The sequence below is a fragment of the Triturus cristatus genome, chromosome 5_2 (genome assembly GCF_964204655.1).
Source record: "Triturus cristatus chromosome 5_2, aTriCri1.1, whole genome shotgun sequence".
In the NCBI taxonomy this organism is placed as follows: domain Eukaryota; kingdom Metazoa; phylum Chordata; class Amphibia; order Caudata; family Salamandridae; genus Triturus; species Triturus cristatus.
The window spans coordinates 962777057-962799668 of NC_140588.1; the positions used below are offsets into that span (position 1 = coordinate 962777057).

Below are 22612 nucleotides of genomic sequence, written 5' to 3' on the forward strand. Positions count from 1 at the left end.
ATAGAATAGTCCTGAGAACGGACCCACACTTCATGCCCAAGGTGGTGTCGGCGTTCCACATGAATCAGAGTATTCAGATACCAAGTTTCTTCCAAAACCCGACTTCAAACGCAGAAAAGGCCCTGCACACCCTCGACGCAAGAAGAGCGGTGATGCACTACATTGAGAGAACCAAGGAACTCAGGAAGTCGAAACAGCTGTTTGTGTCCTTTGCTACTAGCTTCATGGGTAGGCCAGTGACTAAGGGCACCATCGCGAGGTGGATTGCCCTCACTATTCAATTCTGCCACAAACAGGCAGGACAGGAGCTAGCGGAGGGGCCGCAGGCTCACTCCACAAGGAAGAAGGGGGCCACCGTGGCCTTCCTGGCGAACACGCCCATCCAGGACATATGCCTCGCGGCAACTTGGGCATCTGTGCACACGTTCACGAAACACAACTGCGTGGACATTCAGATGAACAAGGAAGCACAGGTTGGACAGAAGGTGCTTCAGCACATTTTCAACGACCAACGCTCATCTACCACCCAGCCGCCACAGAATTAGGAAAACCGCTACAAAGTCTATGCACAGCATAGTGAATCCAGAAAGATTCACGCTGCAAAACGAATAGTTTCTTACCTGTCGGTGTAGTTTTGCAGCTTGAAGATCTTTCTGGATTCACTAGCGAACCCACCCACCTCCGCCAGGAAGATGAGGCTGGAGGAAGAGGGGGTAAAATGGAAAAGATCAAAGAAATGAAAACATACAGAAAAATGGACAAGAAGGATTAATCTATCGCCTAGGGTTAAAAAAAAAAAAAAAAAAAAAGAAAGGAAAAAAGAACCCGAAGATGGCGCCCCAAAGGTGGGACTTCCGCAGGAAGCACGACGACGTCACGGGAGGTGCACCAAATGGTGGACGTCGACGCCCACCTGGGCTACGAAAAAACAAAAAAAAAACAAAGAAAAGACTAGGAATCCGGACCCAACCACAAGATCGCGGAATAATGCACAGCATAGTGAATCCAGAAAGATCTTCAAGCTGCAAAACTACACCGACAGGTAAGAAACTATTCGTTAGTGAGGGCCCATTACAGAGCATAATGCTTCTTTTGGCCGGAGCATGGAGCCCCCCCTGGGATCACCTGAGGCCCCCCACTTTGAAGACCTATGCCCCATAGGATAACATTGGGCCTCAGAACTCTGCACCCGGCCGCCCTAGTGCCACTGAGCGTGCTTTGAGAGTGTATCATTGACCCAGGGGGGACCCTGGTTATAACCCTATAACTCTCACAAACTTGTACTTACCTGTAAACCGATAACTCAATTTCCTTCCATAGGATTGCATTGACTGCTTTTTCCTGATTTTTGTTCTAATTGTGGAGTTGGCTTTGTATGAGAACTTGAAAAACTGCAAATAACTAAAAACTGCTTTACTTACTTTTTCTCTAGGAAATGTCCCAGTGTGAAATCCAGGCATATCACACCGAGTAGAAAAAGTAATCCATAAAGTAATTTGCAAAGTAATCAAAAGTAATCTAACAGTAATTTCAATTGAATTCAAAGTATTTACAAACCTGTAACAAAGTCATTTTCATTCACTTACTTGTATTGTTCAGCCTGCCCTGAAAAGCATTCTTTACACTTACCTATACCAGGCTTGCTTGGTTCTAGAAGAAAATAAATATAACTAAATAATATTTGTATACATATCAAATTGGTCTGAGTTCAGTCTTTGAGTGTGTGACATCATTTCTTGCCTGAGTGTGTACAACAAATGCTTAACACTACCCTCTGATAAAGCCTTACTGCTCGCCCACACTACCACAAATAGAGACGTAAGGTGCTATCTACTTTTACCTCTGCCTACCTTTGGGGTTCCACTGGAGTCTGTGCACACTATACCTCATTTTGGTATAGTATATACAGAGCCAACTTCCTACAGAGCCTTTATACATGGTGGAATCCATTTTAAACATTCATCCATCAGCACCCTTCCAGGTGGCCGTGAGAGCACAGACGCCACTGCAGTACAGGCGAAAGGCGCTCTCAGCAAGGGGCTGTGTGTGGTGTATCAGAACCCGCTGTCTGACCATGCAAGCAGTGCTTCATCCTCTTCGGCCACACAGGCCCGCCTGCAACCCTCCCCTCGTTTCTCAGGACATATATTTTTGCAGCATGAAATCTCTTCTAGAAGAGCGTGCTTATGCTCTAAAATGGGATCCCAATTCAAGATTAAGGTTGACGTCATATAGTGGTCCCGCCCATGTTGACTCCTCATGCCACAAACGAACAAAGTATTAAAAACAATAAGAACTCTTCTGCACCCAACCACCAGTTGGCGGGATTGTGCAAAGCATAACAATCTAGAAGAGTTTCAAGCTGCAAAACCTTCATTGCAGGTTGGTAACTGGTTACAACACATTCTCTTTCCATGTCAGAAGCTTTTGGAACCCTGTCCTCTCCTCTACGACACTCTTCTTGGCCCTTGTAAATCTGCAGTCCCAATGCTTTGCAAATGCTATTTCTAGCATTTACAACTTGCATATCGGTGTATCCTTTGGGTGTCTGAAAATGCGAATATTGATCTGTAAAAGAACATTTACGCAACCATCCATCTATAACCAGCCTGCTTAGCACCTCAACCCTTTCTTGCGTAAAGAACGTCTCTGGCTCACAAGGCCAGGTCAAAGTTTCTGAATGCTGTAATAATATAAAAATTCTAATTCAAAATAACCGAATCATTCCAGAGAATAAGTACGCTCAAACCCAACATAAATGATCTTGATAAGTACAATATTTCTATTCATTTAAATATTGCTTGTCGAATGATCAATATTATTCGGGTTTTTTGACCATAGTACAACAGGTGAAATTTCGAATTAGTTTGGCCAAGCCATGCTATCACAAAAGAAATTCCATTAATAATTATGGTTGCAGCCAAGCAAAATAAAAACCCCTGCGCTGTAACATTACGTGGTATTTTGGAATTCAGTACCATTAAGTGGGACCTTTCTTTGTTGATGGCTGATATCAAGAGTTGATTTCCTCCCTTAGTCTGCAGGATAGTGCTTTAATGAGATACATTCACATGATGGAATAACTCTTGGATGGGACATAATCCCTTCATTGGTTTGTGTATGTTTTGTTGCCGTTTATTCTCAATTCTCTTCTTTCTTACCATGCTTGTCGCTCGTTTGCTCGCACTGAGAAGCTAGGGGTACCACAACAGCTATCTTACTTGCTTTCTCTTTTATTTAGTATCCTTTACCTAATAAAAGTGCAGAGCTAACGATGAACAAGAGCATCTGGGATTATTTATTACATGGAGCCCGCATTGGTTTTAAGTGAGATGAAAACTTGGAAAATATAGGGGTCCCGTTTATATCCTGGATCAGTCATCAGCTTCTTACTAAAGTTATTATTTGGGTGCATTTGAATAACAACACCTTTGTAACTCTTACACCGAAAAATAAAAGGAATTACCGTATAAGGACGGTGGCTTGGGACCATATGAATATATGTCTCATGGATATATTCCATCAATAACACTTTTCACTTTGGATATCCCCATAAAACTACCATATTCATTCTCAAATCTTATAACCTTTCCTTTGTATAGCACCAATAAAAGGCACATTCTCTTCACATTTGCTGAATTTTTAAATTCGTTTCAGTAATTTAGCTGCCTATTATTTACATTGTGTTTATGTGATTCTGTTATTTTAACTAATAGTGTAAAACATAATGTAAAAATGCAATTGTGATATTGTGCATGGGGAGTTCCATAATATTTGCCAACCTAAGTATTTTCTATGTATTTTATTTCACTAAAAAAGTTTAGTTTACTCAGTATTAGCCATGGTCACCCTGCCAACCATGCTTTATGTTGAAGTTAAAATTAGGACACGTGAAGCATTTCAAATTAATTCTAAATGGACATTTGTTCTGTGATTACACTTTCTAACTAATGATTCATGCACTTTGCTAGTCAGTGCTATAATGTTCAGTTGACAAAATGGATGGTATGTCAGCCATATTCAGTAAAAGTTGATCATACTCAGGCAATGAACCCAATTGTTTGTGACATTTGTTCTAATAGGTCTTTCTAGCAGTGGCCCACCTGGTCGTGATGGTTTTCCTGGAGAAAGAGGACAAAAGGGAGATGCAGGACTTCCTGGAATTTCCATCCCAGGTAGCCCTGGATTTGATGGAAGACCCGGCAATCCCGGGCCGCCAGGCCCACCTGGGCCACCTGGACCTGCAGCACCACCTGGTAAGTGCTGAGCATGTGGAGTAACAAATATGTAAACAACAAATCTATGCAGGTGGAAAGAATTTACATTTTGCAGCTTGAATCAAGACCTGATCGCAAACATCTTCAGCTCAAACGTTTGCAATGCCTGCAGTGTTGCTAGCCACTCTTGACATTGAGTTGGACTTAGTCAAGTGCTGCCAGCAGATTAACCCATCAAATAAGAGTTTCAGTTTCTTACTTAAGGTATTGTGCAGTCACAGGTGTCAGGACTTATATTGCAAGTAGCCTGTGATTCTGTTGCAGATGTGTTTTGTTTATGTCCCCCAAAGTATAAATAATAATTGCACAGGGCCTTGCTCCTTTTAGCAGTTCCTAGATAGCGATTATTAAGAAATAGCTATTTAGGAAATGCAAATTGGTATGTTCATACCCTGCGATTCCGTAATAGCGATTGCTAGAGAGTAGGAATCGCTATCAGGAAATCGCTATTAGGAGATCCGAAACCATTCATTCATATGGGCCTGAAGGGCCATAGGTACGAATGTTTTTGCATTTCATGAATTGCGATTTCATAATAGGAAATCACAATTTAGAAAATCCAAAGCCATGGGTGCCTCTATCCTTAAGGCCCCCCTGGAGGCACCCCAAAATTCTTCGCTCACTTGTAAGTGAACATATGCCCTAGGGGTATATGTGCGCTTCATGTCACGTTAAAAAATGCATGTTCGAGGCATATGAGCTGCAGATCACACACTGAGGATAAGATCGCCATCTGGTGTTGGGCTCGGATGATTGCAGGTTGTTGTTGTCTTCGGAAGAAGCCTTTGGTCACGAGATAGGTGACTCCTCCCCTGGACAACAGTGCGCATGGGCATCCACTCCATCGTCAGATTGTTTTTTTCCGCCATTGGGTTTGGATGAACTTTTTTCCGCTCCAGCAGAAAACTTCCAGCAATCAAATTAACTCTTCAATCTTCATTCCATCGACATCGAAATCAACTCGGACCGGTTCCGGAAGCGGCTGATGGACAGGACACCCTTTAAAAAATGCCCCCAGTGTGGAGCGAAGTTCCCCCACAGTGACCACCACGAGGTTTGTAACCTCTGCCTGTCGCCGGAACACAACGAATCGAACTGTCCAGCTTGTGCCGCTTTCCGTTCCAAGAAGACCCTCCGGGACCAAAGAGCTCGACGCCATATTATGGCCAAACCAGCTCCAGAACCGGAGGACATCTTTGCTCAGGATGTTCCTGAAGATGACACCGAAGATCTCGAGATCGTGTCCGAGGCCGACGATTCCGATGACCTCATCACTCCAGGGCAGCGTGTGAGTACCACCCCCCCTGCCCCTACCCCATCCAAAAAGACATTGGTCAAGACTCCGCCAGCTGGGCCCAATCGCGACCGAAAATCCTCTTCAGAAGCCCCGCCCTCGGGCCCGGCTCCGAAGACATCTAAGCCTGTAGGTGGCTCGGGCTCGAGCAAACCTCATGTTATTGTACCTATAACACCTTCGGCACCGAAAACTCCACTGTCGGCACCGAAACAGGCTTCAAGACCGAAATCTCCTTCGGCACCAAAACGTTCCTCGGCACCGAAGTCTCCACCGGCACCGAAACGTTCGTCGACATCGATGCCTAAAAATCCCTCGGCACCGAAGATTCCATCGACACCGAAAACTCCATCGGCGCCGTAAACTCCATCGGCACCGAAAACTCCATCGGCACCGAAAACTCCGTCGGCACCGAAAAATCCATCGGCACCGAAAACTCCGTCCACACCGAAAAAAGTTCATAAAGATCCGAAACGACCATCGCCACCACCACTTTCGGAGCCGGATGAACTTTTTCGCCCAGATCCTACTCAAAAGCGGATCTACATCAATCCCAAAACCGGACATGTGACTGCAGTCCCATACAAGAAACGGAAGCTGGACATCACACCACCTCCAGCTCCCATACGGAAAAAGGACTGTGCTACTTCACCACTTCGTCCTTCCTCTCCTGTGTTACCTCCTGACCCATACCCCCCCTCCTCCTCCTTCTCCTTTACCTTTACCATCTCCTTCTCATTCACCTCCTCCACAGGATGATACTGATGATTTAGGGGGAGGGGCAGACCCTGATTTATTTAATGATCCTCTTGATCCAAACGACCCTTTTACGTTCCCAGACACAGCACCAGTAGATGACTGGTCTTATCCAATACCTGACATGCCTGACCCCACTACCTACCCTTCCAAGCCCTCCCCTCCTGATGACCATTTGGGGTTTGGCCAACTGATAAATAGGGCAGCAACATTCCATGGTGTCACGATGCACACGGACGCCCTTGAAGAGGACTTTCTCCTCGATACTTTTGAGCAGTCACAAAAAACTGTTCACATACTGCCCCTGATTAAAGGGGTTATAAAGCATGCCACTGAAGTCTTTAAAGACCCTGTTAGAGCTAGGGTTCTCAACCCCCGCATCGAAAAAAAATACAGACCAGCCCCGCAGGACCCTGCATACATTAAAGCTCAGCTCCCTTTAGACTCCTTGGTCGTGTCAAATGCCAGGAAGCGTGTTAACTCACAGACAACTGGAGAAACGCCTCCCCCGGACAAGGAGTCTAAGCTTTTAGAGGCCTCAGGCAAACGAGTCGCCGCACAGGCGGCAAACCACTGGCGTATTGCCAATACCCAAGCCATGTTAGCCCGGTATGATAGGGCGCATTATGACCAACTTGAGGACCTTATGCAACATCTGCCTGAGCCCTTTAAATCCCAGGCTACTGACCTCATTCAAGAAGGCAAATTAATATCTAATGCCTCCATTAAATGCGCCTTAGATGCGGCAGACACTGCTTCTAGGGCGGTCAATACCAGCGTCTTACTCAGACGACATGCCTGGCTCCGTATTTCCGGTTTTAAACCGGAGGTTCAAACCACAATTCTAGCTCAACCTTTCAACCAAGAGCAGCTATTTGGCCCTGCAGTGGACACTGCATTAGAAAAAATGAAGAAAGATAATGAGACTGCCAAATCTATGGGAGCACTGCAGTCACCTCAAACCCGGGGTTCCTTTCGTCGCTCCTTTTATAGAGGAGCCTCCAAAAATGTGGGAACTGAGACCACGTCCACCTTTAAAAATTCTGGACAAACATCCCCTAACAGAGGATATTTTCGAGGGGGTTATAGGGGAAACAATAACAAAGGTCGAGGGCGGGGCAACAACAACAACACCCGCACCTCCCCAGCCACTAAACAGTGACTTGCCACCACTCCCCCCAGACCATTCCACTCCGGTCGGGGGGCGGCTCCAACAATTCCTACTTGTCTGGACTTCCATCACCACAGACAGGTGGGTAAGACAAATTATCCAGTCTGGCTACTGCCTCGAACTAATACAATCCCCCCCAAACATACCGCCCAAACAACGTCCAATGTCCTCACATCATCTCTCTCTCCTCAAACAAGAAGTTCAATCCCTGTTACAAAAACATGCGATAGAACCAGTCCCTCTTCAACATCAGGGAACAGGAGTATATTCCCTATACTTCCTCATTCCCAAAAAGGACAAAACGTTAAGGCCCATACTGGATCTCAGACTACTAAACCAGTATATACAATCAGATCATTTTCATATGACCACCCTCCAACAAGTCCTCCCACTATTACAACAGGGAGACTTCCTCGCCACATTGGACCTCAAGGACGCGTACTTTCACATCCCTATGCATCCCGCTCACAGAAAATATCTACGATTTGTAGTAGATGGGCAACACTATCAATTTACAGTTCTCCCATTCGGAGTAACAACAGCACCCAGAGTGTTCACCAAGTGCTTAGCAGTCGTGGCAGCGCACCTCAGAAGACAACAGATCCATGTCTTCCCCTATCTGGACGATTGGCTCATAAAAGCCAATACTCACCAAAAATGCGTTCTCCACACTCATCGCACTATTCAAACCCTCCACAACTTGGGATTCACTATCAACTACCCCAAATCCCATCTACAGCCTTCCCACTTACATCAGTATCTAGGAGCAACCATAGATACATCCAAACCCATAGCTTATCCCAGCACTGCCAGGATAGCCAGTATACAAAATCTCATCTCTCAATTTCAAACTCATCAATCTCTTCCAGCAAGAGTGTTCATGCAGCTCCTAGGCATGATGGCGTCATGCATCTCCATAGTCCCACACGCACGACTTCAAATGCGTCCCTTACAGGAATGTCTAGCACAACAGTGGAACCAAGCTCACGGACAACTTACCGATCTGGTGTTGGTGGACAGTCGTTCACTTCGCTCACTGAAATGGTGGAACACCATCAACCTGTCCAAAGGGCGGCCGTTCTTAGAGCCTCTTCCACAAGTTGTGCTGACTACCGACGCATCTCTCACGGGGTGGGGAGCCCACCTCCTTCACCATACCACTCAGGGCAGATGGACCAGTCAACAAAAACTGCTCCACATCAACCACCTGGAACTCTTAGCAGTGTTCCTGGCACTAAAATCCTTTCAGGTACACCTAAAGAACAAAACTGTCCTCATACGCACAGACAACATGACGACAATGTATTATATACAGAAGCAAGGGGGGACACATTCTCTCCAACTGTCCCAACTGGCACAGCAAATCTGGAGATGGGCAATTCCCCAAAACATCTACCTGTTAGCAGAACATCTCCCAGGAATCCACAACCAGGTGGCCGACCTCCTAAGTCGCCACACGCAGCAGATCCACGAATGGGAATTACACCCCAAGGTTCTACTCCCATTCTTCCAAAAATGGGGACAACCAGACACAGACCTGTTCGCCACTCCCGAAAACACAAAATGCCCAACCTTCGCCGCCAGGTTTCCACACCCACAGTCGAAGGGCAATGCCCTATGGATGAACTGGTCAGGCAGATTTGCATACGCTTTTCCGCCTCTCCCACTCGTTCCATTTGTGGTACGCAAACTGAAACAACAGTCGCTAACACTAATTCTGGTAGCTCCCACTTGGGCACGTCAACCGTGGTTCACCACACTTCTGGAACTATCTTTAGTTCCACATCAGAAGCTACACCTCTCCCCGGATCTATTAACCCAGAACCATGGAGAAATCAGACACCCAGATCCTCAAACACTGAACCTAGCGATCTGGCTCCTGAAATCTTAGAGTTCGGGTACCTCAACCTCCCTCCAGACTGTATGAATATCATAAAGGAAGCCAGACGACCTACTACTAGAGCATGTTATGCCGCAAAATGGAAACGATTTGCCATCTACTGCGCTAATAATAACATACATCCATTGGATGCTTCCATCCAAAACATCATTTGCTATCTACTACACTTGCAAAGATGCAATCTAGCGTATTCCTCTATACGTTTACACCTAGCAGCCTTGGCAGCCTACTTGCAAAATAGGCAACACCTGTCCCTCTTTAAGGTACCAGCCATCAAAGCGTTTATGGAAGGTCTTAAAAGAATTCTTCCTCCAAGATTACCACCTTCCCCAGTGTGGAATCTCAATGTTGTTCTAACAAGACTTATGGGTCCCCCATTTGAACCAATGCACAAATGTGAGTTACAGTTCCTGACATGGAAAGTAGCTTTCCTTATCGCAATCACTTCCCTACGAAGAGTAAGTGAAACACAAGCCCTGACTCTGGAGGAACCTTTCTTACAACTACACCGTAACAAAGTAGATCTTAGGACAAACCCTAAATTTCTTCCAAAAGTGATTTCCCCTTTCCACCTTAACCAATCAGTAGAGCTACCAGTCTTTTTCCCTAACCCAGACTCCGTAGCTGAAAGGGCCCTACATACCTTAGATGTTAAAAGAGCCTTGCTTTATTACATCGACAGGACAAAACCTTTTCGAAAGACAAAACAACTCTTTGTTGCTTTCGCACCACCACATAAAGGCAATCCTATCTCCAAATCCGGTATAGCCCGGTGGATAGTTAAGTGCATCCAAATATGCTACCAAAAGGCTAAACGTACTCTTACAGTTCCCCCTAGGGCGCACTCCACGCGTAAAATAGGGGCTTCTATGGCCTTCTTAGGTAACATTCCCTTAGAAGACATTTGCAAGGCAGCCACGTGGTCTACCACGCATACCTTCACTAAACACTACTGTGTTGATGTGCAAGCCAAACAACAGGCCTCGGTGGGCCAGGCAGTCCTAAAAACTTTATTTCAAACTGCTGCAACAGATACAGGTGACCACCGCTAAGGGGAGACACTGCTATATAGTCTATCCTCAGTGTGTGATCTGCAGCTCATATGCCTCGAACGGAATATGCTACTTACCAGTATGCATCTGTTCTTGGCATGTAGAGCTGCAGAGCCACACACGCCCACCCGCCTCCCCGGGACCTGTACCTGTTCCAGCATTTGTCTTACTTAGACATTGCACATGGACATCCTTTCTTTTCATTCCTATACACTCCATCTTTTCCCATCATGGCAAAAAACAATCTGATGATGGAGTGGATGCCCATGCGTACTGTTGTCCAGGGGAGGAGTCACCTATCTCGTGACCAAAGGCTTCTTCCGAAGACAACAACAACCTGCAATCATCCGAGCCCAACACCAGATGGCGATCTTATCCTCAGTGTGTGGCTCTGCAGCTCTACATGCCAAGAACAGATGCATACTGGTAAGTAGCATATTCCTTATTTTGCACATGGTTACCATCGACTCGAAGTTGATGGTAATACATTTCCTAAATGCCCAATTTGCATTTAGAAAATGCTTTGTACATGTGCATTAGGAAAGCAAATAGGTAATCCCTATTTGCGATTACTAAATCGCTGTCGCAAATTTGTGTTTTTTTCCAGGTAGAAATCCCAAATTGTGACAAATTTCGGGCCTTTGTACATATGAAAAGGCCATTTAGCATTTCTTTACGGGCCAAAATTGCAATTCGACTGGTTAAGAAATGCTAAATGGCTTCGTACATCTGGCCCCTTTAAATTGTGTTTAAAGTTGTTCGATTGAACATCATGAGTTTTCACGTAATGTCACCCTGGGTTGGTTGAGTTGTAATTCTGTTTTTGTATGTTAAAGCAATCCCTGTGCATCTCCCTCATAATCAAGATTAAGATTTGCTAGAAATACACAATGCGTAAACTAATCATATCTCTCATGTCAATTTCTTGTGTTCTAATCAGGTGCCGGGATATGCCAACCAGGACCACAAGGTCTCCCGGGAGAACAAGGCTTTTTGGGCGAAAGAGGACAGAAGGGTAATTATTTTTACCTCAGTCTAAATTAGTTTAGTTACTATGTATATTTTCACCCTTAATTTAAATAGTTTATTATTCTTAAAATATTCTTCAATCTTTGGCGTTGAATATTTTTTAGTATAGGCTCTGCTGGATTGAGCTGGTAAGTAGCAGTTTCTGTGTGATCAATGTTTAGGCGCTGTTTGGCAGGCGTGGGACCAGCCGCCGTCCGTGCAGGTAACAGCGGTGGGGCGGTGTGGGGGGGTATTTTGAGAGATGATGCAGAGGGAAAATTAAATAATACATTTTCCCTCTGCATCGTCCCTCGAAAATCCCCCCACCCGGCCCTACCGCTGTTACCTGCACGGACCGCGGCTGCATAGGCCATAGTTTGTATTTCACTGATTGGTTTACATCATGTAGTACAATACTCTTTGATTTTGGGAGAAAATATTGGTTGATTGCAAACAAGAGGTTGTCCTGTGATATTTTTGTATTCATTAATCAGAAACATTTATGTCAGAACGACTTTCAGCTCTGAAAATAATTGAAGGAAAGTGGATTTTTATTTGGGGTGGACAGGGGTTCACCTCAAAGAATAGGGCCACCACCTGCTAGACATCACACACATTAAATAAAATAAACCAAATCAAAGGCAATGCCTAAAATATAAAAAGTCACACAAAACACAGTAACATTTCACAACCAATTTTCAATCAATCAATCCATATTTGTAAAGTGCAAACATATCACCCCTTGAGGTTTCAAGGTACTGGGGGCTATTGAGGAGATAAAGTGAGCTATTGGCCAGAGTCACATGGTACTGAGCTGAGCTGCCCCCTGCACCGGGGATCGATCTGTGAGCCCCACACACTGGAGGCAGCCACTCTGACCGTGGCACCACATCTCTCTCTTTTTAATTTTAAAATATATAGGAAATGTCTATATGTGAAATAAAAATCAAAAACCCAACAAGGGGAACTGAAGTTATGAATAGTATAAGATTTAAGTGAAAATAGTGCCCCAAAGCATAAATTGCTAATGGTAGTGTATGAAAGCTGCAGACTGTTACCTAGGCGCAAATGAACATTGTTCGAATGCAACAATTGGATTGATGCTGTTGGAAGTCTGAAAGTCTATTAAGCTTGAAAAAGTTTGTAAGTCCAGAGGCAGAAAGAGACCTTGTCACTTTTTGAGGAGAAATCCTCCTTGAGTGGGCTGCTGCTAAAACTGTAGCTGCTGCTGTTGAACTGAAGGCCACGTACTTAAAGTAAGTTGGTTCCACAGAAGCCATGGTGCTTTGGAGATTCATTGCTGAAATTTGTTGAAATGTCCCAATGCAGAATGGAACACTGTTGTTTTCTCTGAGCTACTTGGAACCACCACTGGTGTGAAGTTGAAATTCACTTCAATGCCGTGGAACTGGCCATTGGATATGTTTTCCCAAAGGGCCCCCTGTAACTGTAGAAAAGTTTTTCAAAGTTTCTAAACTTTCTTCTGGTGCTCTAAGAACCAAAGTACAATTGTTAGACCCCATGAACTGAGGGAAAGGCATTTAGTGACTTTCAGAGGCCACAGCAAAGTCCAGTCCAGGTCCAGTTGCAACTGTTCAACCTTGTGTTTTTTTAATGTTGTAATGTATGGATGGAAAATATTTAAACATGCAGTGTGGCCTGTTGTATGAGGGGTTGAGAGCTATACTTGGATAATAAGGGCTGCTCATGTGTTGTTGCAAATGCCTCTGCATGCACACACATAGTGAAGCAAGGGCTATAGGGGAATAACTGCGCATGTGGGTGTGCCTAAAATCTTTGGAGTGATTTCTGGTGGGTATGGCCCTGAATTCTGTCTCTTTGCAGTCCCTCCTAGTGATAAGTGGATCTATCTGCTGGTAGTTAGTGGTGAATATGTAAAAAAAAATAGGAGCCAGGACCCAAAGTATTTGATTGTGATTCCAATGCACGTGGCACCATCTCAGTTCCAACCGCTGCTCCCAAATGCTTGTGACAGCCATACCAACATACTAGTTTATTAAAAAGTATATTACAACACCATTGGGGAACTCTGCCAAATAATAGGCACACAGCGCCACCATGTGGTGCATCGATATGTGCCAGTGTTCACTAAAATGTGCCAGTGCCGAGCACACAAACACTGGCACAAATTAAGCAGTACTGGTAGTGTAACCATTCATCCTCAGTTTGGGAAGAGCCACCACCATTACTGTGTTCATGAACTCTGGCAGTTCTTTAATGTTTTATGCCTTTGCCAGCAAGAATTTATAAATGTAGTTGCCTCTATGGGGAATGGCCTTTGGCGTAGCTGGCCCTAGAGGGCAGGGGTCCTTCCTGTACACAACCCTGATGGTGATGCAAGGTGCTTTGAGGGCTGAGCATCTGGCTTTTAGTTGCCAATAAAGGCCTCAGGTGGCAGGCGATATGTGGTGCTGGTGATGAAGGTGTACTAGTTGTGTTTGTTGCATTTTGTAGTCTTTGCACTTTTCACAGCAGTATGATTAGGTCTCCCAGGCAGATATGTTTTGCATAGTAACATATAGCAAATAGAAGGAGGGACTAGGGGTGCTTGTAGGTCCAGCATACATGACCCTAGGGATATGTCATACAAAAAAGGTATGCAGTTCCTGGAGAAAGAAAAAAAGAAGGAGAAGAAGAGGACTGATCGGTATTCAGGTTGAGGTGTAAGGGGGGCGGGGAGTTCCCCTTTTAGGAATTGGGGCCCTCACACACCCGGCTGGGTGTCATGCTTCATCATAGGGCGTGCTCCTCGTCAGGTTGGCGCTGCAATATCTGACGAACTCCCTATGAGGGGCTCTTTTTTGGAGATCTTTTATTCCCAATGCCGTTGGGTGCAGCGTAGGTAAAGGGCCTTGTGGTGTAGATGAAGGTGGAGCCAGGGTATGTCGAACGGCGCACTAGCCGCTACGCTAGCGACACTAGGCAATTCTTAGTCTTCCCTCCACCGGTATCTGATGCTGAAGGTCACCCACCCAAGTTGGGTCGGTCCATAACAACCAGGTACCTCACTGTTAACTTTTTTTGATTTTGGTTTCCAGGTTATAAACCCAGACAACCAACCATTGTGTAGAAAGTTCATTTCACAAATTGGTCCTGATGAATTACCATTTGATCGTATGACTGACTGAGTGACTGAAAGTATTTATAGAGCACACTACTGCCGAGGCGTCTTGGCGCTGAGTGAAAGTGCAGAAACAATGACCAACATGTTTAGGGTTGGGAATAGAGCCATGTTTTAATTTCCTTTCTAAACACAGATCTGCTAGGTTGGAGTCTCAAATGTGTGGGCAGTGAGTTCCATAGTTTGGATGCTAGGAAGGAAAAACGTTTCCCCCCCACACCTTGCTTTCTTTATCCTTGCAAGCTGTACCAGACCCAGGGAAGACGATCTTAAAGATCGTGATGGTACATATCTAGTAAACAAGGATTGCACATCCTTCGCTCCACCACCAAATAGGGCTTTATGCACGAGACAGAGTGTTTTAAAATCAGTACGTCGTCTCACTGGAAACCAGTGAAGCTGTTTTATACTGGTGGATGTAGGATGATGTTTAGGTAGTTTAAGCAGGACTCTTGCGGTCGTGTTTTGAATTGACTGGAGTTTAGAGAGTTGAGCTGCACCTGCTCCCAGATAAAGGGCATTGCAGTAGTCAATTCTAGCTAAAACCATAGCTCCTACCACTGTTTTTCTCATAGAGAGAGGGATAAAAAGAAGAATCTTCCACAAGCCCTTTAACATGAAAAAGCAGGTTGATGATACTTGGTTGATCTGAGGAGCCCAAGTGAGGTCCTTATCAAACAATAAGACCAAGGTTCCTAGCCTTGTTGACCGGAGTCGGACAGATGCCAGCCGCAGTGGGCCACCATATTTGGTTCCACACCAAAATTTTCTGTCCAAACTCTACCACCTCGGTTTTATCTGCGTTGACCTTCAAAAAGTTGGAGCTCACCCAGGTCATCAAGGCAGAGACGCAGCTGCAAAATTCGGCTGCCGTTTCACCCACTGACTGTGTTACAGACACTATAAGCTGCGTGTCATCAGCTTATGACACTAGCGTAAAGCCGTAACTTGTTATCAATCTGGCCAAGGGGGCTACATATATATTGAACAGCGTAGGGGACAAGGCTGACCCCTGTGCACTCCACCAGGGAGTGTGAATTCCTCAGATTGATAGCCATACCAGAGAATCATGTGTTCCCTAGATGAAAGAAAGAGGTGAGGAGGGCGAGAGCTGTACCACTGATAACTATCTCCTCTAGCCTTCGAACTAGTACCGTATGATTTACGGTGTCGATGGCTGCTGTTAAATCAAGCAAGACCAGTACAGCCCTTCCTCCATCATCCATCACCTTACGTATCTCTTCTGCTGCCATAATTAGGGCTGACTCAGTAGAGTGTAATGATCTAAAACCATGTTGAGTAGACTCCAGAATATCATTGGTCTCTAAATAAGTTGTTAATTCTGAGTTCATAGCCTTCTCAAGAACCTTAGCAGGTAATGGCAAGCAGGAGATGGGACGGTAATTTTTCTCATCTGCGAGATCCAGTTTGGGCTTTTTTTAAGAAGAGGGCAAATACAGGCTTTTTTCCAGATGGTGGGAAAGACCCCTGAAACTATAATTTGGTTTAGTAAGGAAGACAGTGGTATACTTATCTCACCTGAAACCAAATGCAATATATGCGGTAGACAGGGATCTAAAGGGGAGCCTGATTTGATCTTCAACAACATTTCAGCCACTTCCTCCTCTCCTAGTAGTGGAAATTGTGGTAAGCCACAGTGAGAGACCTTGTTCTCAGGCTGTCCTGGATTATTGCGCCCTACATCCTTGGCTGATTTTAGAAGGTCGTTATATACAGACTGAACCTTGTTTTGAAAGAAACCTGCCAGCTTGTCTATAAAGTTTTGGTCAGGTAAGAACATTGCGTCCCGCGGACACTTCATCATCGCCGAGACTGTTTGAAATAATTCTTTTGTAAAGTAGGCTGTTGTAGCTAGTGCAATCGCCATTTTATATTCATCTAAGGCTACACAATACGCTTTCCTTCGTACGCTACTATATTCCGATCTCCAACAGCGTTCCTTTTGCCTGCCTTTAATTTTCGCTTGTTTAAGTTCTGCAGAATACCAAGGGGACAAAGCTAATTTCCTTCGAGAGTCCTTAGTAACTTGGTGCCACAATATTGGCTGCCCTATTAAGCCAGTTATGAAAAACTGTCGCGGCTTGGTTGGATTCAGGAGGATTTACGGGCCTTTCAGATAGTGCTGATATTAGATCCTTTTTACTAACTGACTTCCAGGCGTGATATTTGACGGCCAAAGGTCTGTTCCTACGACCACCGTTTGAGGTTGCTGGCAGGATGGTAAAATGTACCGCTGAGTGGTCAGACCAGGGTAAGGGACAGACAGTGTTGACTTCTATGAGCGAATTATTGGTGAAAATGCCATCTAGTGTGTGTCCCGCATGGTATGTTGGCTCGCCCAAGCAAGAAAAATGTTCACCTCTTGACTTGCGCCACCTCTGACCATTACTTCGGCAGGGCGCCACTATCATTTTTACTTGAGATTAGTGGACTCGCTTATTAAAATTTGTTCTAGAGTGCCACTATATCTCATTTTATCTAGTCTAAACCCCACTTTGCACCCACACTCCCCACCTTCATCTACACCACAAGGCCCCTTACCCGCTCTGCACCCGACGGCAATGGGAATAAAAGATAAAAGAGACCCTCATAAGGAGCCCGTCAGTATTGCATCACCAACCTGACGAGGAGCACACCCTATGATGAAGCGTGATACCCAGCCGGGTGTGTGAGGGCCCTAATTCCTAAAGGGGGAGCCCTCCGCCCCCTTACACCTCAACCTGAATACCGACCAGTCCTCTTCATCTCCTTCTTCCTTTTTTTCCGTCTCTAGGAACTGCATACCTTTTTTGTATGACGTATTGCATAGTAACATGTCAGATTAAGGGAGATAATAGCCTGAAGTTTCCTGAAAAATCCACATGAGGGAAAGTGCATCAGAGAGTTGTGTTGTTGTGGAAGCCACTTCTAGTGACCTAACTCACTTCAGGGGGCTTGAGGGGACCGGTATAAACTCGAGTCCTTGATCCTTTGCATGTTTCCATAATTGTTCTTGTTTGCACAACAAGTTCCTGGCGACAGATGGATGTAAGCTAGTAGTTCTTCCATTCTCTGCAGGTTAAGATTCCTGTCTTTGATTCCTCAGAATCAATTGGTCTAAAGCTCAGAAGCAGTAGTCTGGTCATTAGGTGTGTAAGTCCCTCAGATTTTCAAGCTTTAGGATGATCTGAATGTCTACATATTTATACTTGATGAGTCATAGGAAGTGTAGGTAGGTGTTGGAAGTGATGTGATGAAATAATCAAGTCTTGAGGAATATCAAATCGAGTGCTAAAAGTAGGAGATGTGAAGAGGGGTAGCAACATGATATTGATCTGTAAAAGGGGAAGGAGGAAATCCATTCAAGAGTGACTTTTCGATGCCAAGATCCTCAAGAAATCAGTAGTAGGGAGTAATGGTAGAGTCTGTGAAATGCAGCAGACAGGTTCAGTTTTAGACATACAGAGACTCTGTCAGTGATGATATTCAAGTCATTTCAGTTGGAGACGGGTCAGTTCCTTGGGTAGAAGCCAGTTTTGTGACCTGAAACTTTTTTGATTCCTTGCAGAGAGTTGAATAACATATGTATTTATAAAGCACACATTTACCCGTGGGCATCTTGCAGCTGAATAACAGATTTTTATTGTTACCCAACTCAATGGAACTCATTTTATCAAACTCAGAAGGATGAATGACTGAGTGGATTGGCCGGGATTTGAACCTGGTGAACATTGACATGATGAAATGAAAGTGATTGTGAGTAGCACACCGGCCTATATGGCTGGCAAGCTTGCCACCTCTGGTGGCTTTCAAAATGCCCACAGCCCAGGACACCATCAGAGAACTACAAAAAGGATATGGCGTGCATTCCCCTATTTGCCAGGATGTACCAACGTTTCTCCAATTTTAGAAAGAGCTGAAGACATGCCTCTTCAACAATACTGCCTCACAGTGCAGTAACAGTCATCCTCTGGTCTTGGAACCAGTCTAACTCGTCCACTCACTCATTCAGTCATTTACATTATCTTTGCCTTTGACTCTGTACAACTGTCTGATTTCTTTTGGCTAGGTTTGCACTATACATATACCTAATACATACATACACACACTGTGAGAAAGTGGCTCTGTATATACTGTTCCCTAATAGGTACAGGGTGTACAGAGTCCACAGTCCCCCAGGGGCTGACAGAGGTTAAAGTTACTCTCTAAAGTGGTAGCTTGGTCGAGCAGTAAGGCAGTACCAGAGGACAGTGTAGAGCATTTGTTGTACACACTCAGTCAGCAAATGGTCTCACACACTCAATAACTGAACTCTAGGCCAATAGTTTATATACAAAAATATATGCTTGTTTTATTTTAGAACCAACAATTGGAATTAAAATATACTTTCTCAGAATGAGATGTTGAATATAAATACTTTTGCAATAAGCAATTGATTTTTGTAAACAGTTAAAAGTGGTTGCAATAGGCAACACTATTTCAAACACAACAGTGCATTGAGTTCAATGGAATTTTCATATTATTTGACACAGATTACTTTTCGGATTACTTTTGGACTTCCAGGACTGGATCCTAGATTCAGTCTTGGGTCAGTACTTGGAATCAAGTGATACAAGTCAAATTAATTGCAGTGATGATTTTTAAGTAATATTTAGCTATTTCAAAAGTTGACACTTAGAAAACATTTCCTAGAAAGCATTCAATGATTCTCTATGGCAAGAAATTCAAATTGCAGGTATAGTACCTTCTCGTTACTTTTGTAATCCAGTACTGGGTGCCTGGACTCAGTACTGGAATCTTTATCCAAAACAGGTAAGTAATTACGTTTGCAGATATTATACGATTTTAGAAGAATATTTAAAGATTGCAGAAATCGACACTTAGAAGAAATTTCACAGAAAAACAGTCAATGGTTTCCTATGGGAGAAAATTGGGTTACTGGTAAGTACAGTTGTGAGTATTCTTCCGAGCCAGTGCTGGGCACCAAGATCCGGCACTGTGAGCTCACATGAGAATAGGTGAGTTTTTGCGTTTTTGTTACTCGGCTGATTTTTAGTGAATATTTTAAGATTTGAAAAGGCCACACTTCAAAACGCCAGTCAATGTTACCCTATGTAGAAAATCGAGTTAGCAGTTTTCAGGTAAGTTCTCGACTGGCAGAGTTGAAGTTCTGGGCATAGACTCAGGGGTCCCCCAAGGTCAGATAGGCACAGTTGGTTCACCCTCAGCGGCTCTAGGGCGGCCGGGTGCAGAGAGAGTTAGGCCCAATGTTATCCTATGAGGGATAGGGGGGCCTGGGTTGGTGGCTGCTGACTAGCAGGCCACGCGGCTTTGGGAGCTGGGCTCCTGGTCACTTGCTCAGGGCAAGTGGGGAAGTAGAACAGTGTAGAGGTTGCACTGCCAGGGCCACTCGGGCGGCTGGGTGCAGGGTGCTTTTGAGCCTTCGGGCGCTCAATGGATCTCAATGGGAATACTCCGGTTGGGAAAAAGACTGCAAGCTCGGGGACGAGGATGCTTCAGGTGCCACAACCACTTCGAGAGGTAAGTTGGGTAGTTGGAGAGTAGGTAGGTACCCCGGGATTGGACACAGGGGGCCGTGGGGCGCCGGGTGCAGGGGTGCCTTTTGGTGTCGGGAAATCTTACCCTCTGTTGATCGCGGTTGGGGTGGCACCCTGTTCTGAGGCTGCAGGCTTCTTCAGGAGTGTCGAGGGGGGTCCTTGGGTGCCGGACTCGGGGTCACGGTCGCCGTGGGGTCGTCCTCATGGGTTTGGTTCACTCCGGCACCGGCCAGGCTTGGCTGGTGCAGAGTGAGCTGGGATCGCGGTTCTGGGCTGCTGCCAGGGATGAAAGGTAGGTTCTGAGTAGAGCCTCTACTCATGGGAGTCCCAGGGGCTTAGAGTTCAAAGGTAGCCAGGTCCTCCGGGGTTTCTGAGGTTGCTGGCCACAAGAGATGCCGGGTTTGGAGCAGAAGCAGGTTCGAGGTCGACAGGCCGGTAGGGCTGGGGCCAAAGCAGTTGGTGTCTCCCTCTTCTCAGCAGCTGCAGGGCAGGTCTTCTTTCTTCTTGCTCTTCTTGTAATTTCGGAATCTGGAATCTGGGGAAGGAAGGTTCAGGGTGCACCTAAATACTAGATTTAGAGACGTTACAGGTAGGTGAAGGCCAGGGACCAATGGGTCCCTGTCCTGGGGTGGGTACACCTCCTATCCTGCCTCTCTCCTGTGGGAGGGGGGCAGTAGCCTAGTCCTGATAGGGTAGGGCCTCCCATCTTCAAGATGGCGAGAGACCGGAGATGTGCTTCACCTCGCCTCCCCCACCTGAGGGGTGGGGTGGGCAGGTTGGCACATCCCCTGTCCTTGTTTGGGGTTTCCGGCCAAGCTTCCCGCCAGAGTGGGGGGTTGCAGTGGCCTGGGGAAACTCTCAGAGGCGGCATGCCTTTGAAGCTTCCCTTTGCTCATCCTGGGGGAGGAGATTTATCACCTCGCCCAGGATGTGCATTGTTGCAGGCCCAGGAGAGCAGGAGCTCTCCCACCCAGGGGTTCAGCAACATGTCTGCTGTGTGGCAGCCTAGGCAACTTCAGAGCAGACGTGGATTGTAGGTTAGTTGTAAGGGGGCATCTCTAAGATGCCCTCTGGGGTGCTTGGTACATTAAATCCCACACTGGCATCAGTGTGGGTTGAATGTGCTGAGAAGTTTGATACCAAACTTCCCAGTCTTCAGTGTTGCCATTATGGTGCTGTGGAGTTCGTGTTTGACGAGCTCCCAGCACCATGTACTCTTAAATGGCAGCACTGCACTTACAGTGCCCAGGAATGGACCTGGGTACTGTAGGGGCACAGGGCTCCTGCTCCTGTGCCCACACCATTGGCATAAGGCACCCAGCTAGAGGGGTGGCTGATATATGCCTTGGCAGTGTAGGTGATGGGCATGGCACCCAGAGATGTGTGCCTTGTCGACTCTTTGTTTTGTCCTTCACCCAGACACCCAGCCTGCAAAGGCAGTTATGTGTAAGGGTACAGGGCCTCTAATGGTGGCACAATGAGTGCTGCAGCCCTTAGAGGCCTTCCCTGGTCACAAGGCCCTGGGTACCTAGGGTACCATTTACCAGGGGCTGACATGTGGCCCTGGGCACCTGATTGGCAGGAGTCCAGGGCACACTCAGTCAAAGTACATTCAGCAATTCAGCAAAAAGTGGGGGCATACCATGCAAGAAAGATGGCACTTTCTCACACACACACACACACACACACACACACACACACACACACGCACACACACACACACACACACATACATGTAATCACACACACACACATGCACTGTGCAGTAGTAGTTCCTGAATTGTGTTTTCTTGAGATTATGTTACTTCCTTAATATTTTTAATTAAACAATACATTGCCAACTGCCTGCATGAGTAATTTTCATTACATTATAATTGTTTTCTTTATAGGTGAAAAGGGTGGCACTTGCTACAACTGTATAGGAAATGGAGGTCAACAAATTCCTGGTGAACCCGGCTTACCTGGTCCTCCTGGAAATTCAGGTGAAAACAACAGTTTGGCATGAAATAAGCATTCAATACATCTTCCATGTTGTGTATTATCCATGATTGGCTGCCTTTACTGCTCACAAAACAATGGTTTCTCAAGCCATACTTCACAGGGATGACTGTGAAATGTCCATATTTCACACAGATGGCATTAGATATTGCCTGTGAAGTAAGGAAATGTTCCAATATGATTCCTGGCCTCAGTGTGATTCATTTGCCAGCATCTGAGTAGCCTCTAAGCGCTCTAAGCATGACAGCTCCAAACCTCTCTGCTAATCTTTCCATTATCATGTGTTTACTGATCATCCTTTTCGTGAAAGGACATCTAAACTTGAACATTCTCATTGCAATCATGTCTCATTGTTAGATGAATCTTGCTGGAAGGAACTATAAAAGAGTATTTGTGTAAGTGAAGAATGTGTTTTTAAAACCTCATGTTCTTAACTACATACTTAAACATTTTCCT

The 22612-nt window shown here is 45.4% G+C and overlaps 1 protein-coding gene across 1 annotated transcript in view; it reads left to right on the plus strand.

Moving 5' to 3' along the window:
• COL4A5 (collagen type IV alpha 5 chain) overlaps positions 1-22612 on the plus strand; it is a 589146-nt gene that overhangs the window by 239796 nt on the left and 326738 nt on the right. The window contains exons 20-22 of the mRNA XM_085608164.1: positions 4083-4256; positions 11391-11465; positions 22048-22140. Of these exons, the coding sequence (XP_085464290.1) occupies positions 4083-4256; positions 11391-11465; positions 22048-22140 (342 nt within the window). The remainder of the gene's footprint in view (positions 1-4082; positions 4257-11390; positions 11466-22047; positions 22141-22612) is intronic.